General features: G+C 39.4%; 1 protein-coding gene across 2 annotated transcripts in view; it reads right to left on the bottom strand.

Annotated features, from left to right (window-relative positions):
* Nhe1 (Na[+]/H[+] hydrogen exchanger 1) overlaps positions 1–3,579 on the bottom strand; it is a 17,598-nt gene extending 14,019 nt beyond the window's left edge. Inside the window, exons 1-2 of one of the 2 annotated variants that reach the window (XR_003476109.2) lie at positions 3,307–3,579; positions 94–299 (exon numbers count right to left, since the gene is read on the bottom strand). Coding sequence is in view for 1 of the 2 variants with exons in the window: in XM_027361836.2 (XP_027217637.1) it covers positions 94–299; positions 3,307–3,480 (380 nt within the window). In the remaining variant the exon portion in view is untranslated. The remainder of the gene's footprint in view (positions 1–93; positions 300–3,306) is intronic. The other variant, XM_027361836.2, reaches the window with a different exon arrangement.

Below are 3,579 nucleotides of genomic sequence, written 5' to 3'. Positions count from 1 at the left end.
GCCAATGGATAAAAAAAAAAAAAAAAAAAAAACAGGACACTAAAGCATGGATAACTGGCTAAATAAAGGTATGGTACATTAATAATTAATTACCCATCAGCCTCTGGTGCTTCTGGCTCTGCATCCTTGCTGCAGTGCTGGGGATAGAATGTTGTCAATTTGCTGTAATCTTCCACTGTTATGTTGCACACATTGTCAATACTGCTGTTCCCTACGTGGAGGCCCAAATGAGGAGCTTCCGTTGTTGTAACTGCAGCAGCATCAGCTGAGATGCTGCTCTTGTTTCTTCCATCACCAGTCTGTATAAAATAAATAAAAATGATTTAAATATTCATTCGCTACTCAAATGATCTCAACAACTAATGAGTAGATGCACATGCACACGCTCAAGCACACACACATCCTCACACACATTTATACATAATTATATGTACATAAATACATAAATATGTACCTAAATGAAACATATGAGAACAAGGAAAGTTTGGAGTTACAGAGGTATGGTAGTATATATATTTAACTTTTGAAACTCCAACCGATTGAAATTGAATTTTCTATCTTTTATTATCATCATCATTATCCAGTGAACATAAACTCTGCATGCATACATACTACTTCAATATTTTAATATAAAGAAAACTACCACACCTTTTTCTCAAAAACATTACTTATACAGCTCAATATTGCAAAAAGTATCTAGATAAGCTTATAAAAAAAAGAAAGAAGAATGACTATAAAATGAATAGCTATGAAAAAATCAACTGACAAAATATATGTTGTATGGGTAATTCTAAACAATACAGACACACTCCCCCAAGTCACAAATTTTTTTCAACAATCTAAGTTGCTGTGATTGGGTGACTAACCGAAGGGAGGCTTGATGGGGGGCTTTGCCCCCCTACATTCCCCAGTAAACATTGTCTTAACCTCAGTATGCATGGCACAAAAGAGCTGAAACTCGGTATCAGTTTGAACTTAGGCCATGAGCTGTTATTTCCGTGACCTTTTTCTTTTGTTTGTGGCATTACCGTTCTTGTCTGCATAATGTTTCTTGTACCCACAACTGCAACTTTTTACTCTACATGCATAACATCTTCAGTTGACCTTAAGTTAGTGTGTCAATACTGTAAAATTTAACTGATATATGCAAACACAGAATGCAAGTTGATACTCTATAAATGCATACGTCAATAATGCACCACATTTCAAGGTCTAATGGTTTAGCTACATATATATTTCTACTAGAAATACATATATCATAGTACTGTTTTATGTGTACTTTAAGGGCAATACCACAATTTTTCTGCATCTCCTCCCAAGATTTACTCTAGAGCAGAGGTTCCTAGACTTTTCCAGGCTGGTGCCCCCTTGGCTTCCAGGTGGAGTCCTAGTGCCATGATATTCTTGTAGTGGACTAAACGTTTAATTGTCTGTACTAGAAATGACCTGCAGAAATTAAATGGTAACACCATAAACAAAAGAAAAGGATTGCACAAAGCGTCGACCACTGCCTGTCTACCTTGTTTTAATTCTATCTTGCAGTGCAGTGCATGGTGAAGATAGTGTTTCTCTGGAGGTGCCCCTTATCAACCCTCCCCCTTGGGCAGTGCCCTAAGGGTATTTCCGATCCTGCAACTTAGATTGGTGAAAATATGTTATGACCTGGAGTTATTGAGTGCATCCGTATTGTAAAGATTTACCTAAAATCTAATCTAATAAACCAATTTATGTAACACTTTTCTAAAAATACAAAGAATTATTTACTATCTACTACTAATGCCTTCCTATCACCCTATATACCTCCCCTTTTGCCTCATCGCCGCCCCCAATTTTTCCGATGCTTACTTTGAGAACCAATGCTCTAGAGCAAGGCCAAATTACTTAGGATGCCTCGCAAGGCATAGCTTCCATAATTCCTGCTCCTGCAAAGACAAGTAACCTCCACCTAGTATATACTGGCAAGACAACCCCTGCCATTCTTGCCAAACTCTATCTTTCTGAAAATACATGGTTCTGGTATGTTGGCTTTTGCTGGCACACAATGCAGAGGCTATTGGCCAGTTTGTTAAAACTGTGCGAGGTCCAACCCAATAAATATCCATAAAAATGGTAATTCTAAGTGAGACAGTTATCCCTACTTGTTTTTTTCTTCTACCCCCTTTAATTTTGGGGGACCTGTGGAGAATCGGGGGTTGAAGGGGGGGCACACACACAAGAGTCCGGTGCCACTGCAAGATGCGCCGCGCCGGTGTCAGTGTTGCCGAAATCCCAACGAAATGTGTTAACCTAACCTAGCCCGGATCACCTTCCCTGGGGTATTTCCTTACCCCTTTCCTGGGGATATTTCACCATACAAACGAAGCATACCTCCTTGACCCCTATCGGGGGCAACCCCCTGGACCCCTCTCCTAGGAGTATTTTGCTGTACTTCTCAGGAAGCTCAAGTATTGTTCAAATTTGAGACAGTTTGAGACAACGAGATTTGTGGATTCTTAGAGAGGCAACCTTAACCTTTGAATTTCAATTAAAGCACAGCCTGTAAGGTCCCTACAACTTTGTTAACTTCGCCGACATGTACAAGCAATAGTCAATAATTCTATGGTACCTTCCTCAGTATATGTAGTGCAGCTGCCTTAATTAGTATTGCCATGAAAATGAACATGCATACACAAACAAATAAATGCATGTCTATCTCTCTGATAAGTATACATCCATCTATCTACTTATGTGGTAGGTAAGCAGGTCTAATGATAGATATGCATTTATTTCCTTGTATATGCATGTCCATATAACTCAATATTTATTGGGTTAGGCCTCACACAATCTTAACAAACCAGCCGTTTGACATGACTCTATGGGTCCCTTTGCTGAACAATTCCTACACTTCAAACGTTCTTTTTGCTGGTGTTGAGAAACCTTAAGTGGGTATCTTTGCACAGACGAGATCTTTGTTATCCTTGTCAGTGCACTCGAGGGAACAAAAAGTTTGGAATATTGAATTGTTTACTTTCTAGATGACCTCATTTGTGAACATATTAGACAACTGTTGTAAATATTGAGGAAACCACTGTGGAGGGAAGGGATTTAACAGCATATCACTATGATGTCAAAAAGTCATGATCTTTACTATCAAATAAATAGGGCATTTAATAATATATATTGTAAACATTGAGGTCATTCCGTACATCCAAGTACAACTCTATAATCTTACTTATCAACAACTCATTCAACAAGAATTAGTGGTTGAGGCAGAAATGCCAAAATCCACAAGAATATCCCTTCAAAGAAGACTCAAAGGTGAAATACCTGGAAATCCGACGAATTCCTCGACGAAGGCTGGTTCACCTGAGCCTTGGGACCCGCCTCCTGAGCCTCGTCTTTTGGGCTCTTTTCCGCCTCCTTTTCGATGCTGCCTCCTGCATCCTGCCCGAGTACCAAGCTACCACTTACTACCACTACTATGAGGAAGCTCCACCTCATGGTTCCACCTCATAGCCAGAAAATAATGAGAACTTTAGGGGAATTTTGGTTTTCCTGCCTCGCCACGTCGCACAAACTAGATCGATTTCGAAACACTTA

Source organism: Penaeus vannamei, chromosome 21 (assembly GCF_042767895.1).
Source record: "Penaeus vannamei isolate JL-2024 chromosome 21, ASM4276789v1, whole genome shotgun sequence".
Lineage (NCBI taxonomy): Eukaryota > Metazoa > Arthropoda > Malacostraca > Decapoda > Penaeidae > Penaeus > Penaeus vannamei.
This window is presented reverse-complemented; position numbering and strand designations above follow the sequence as displayed.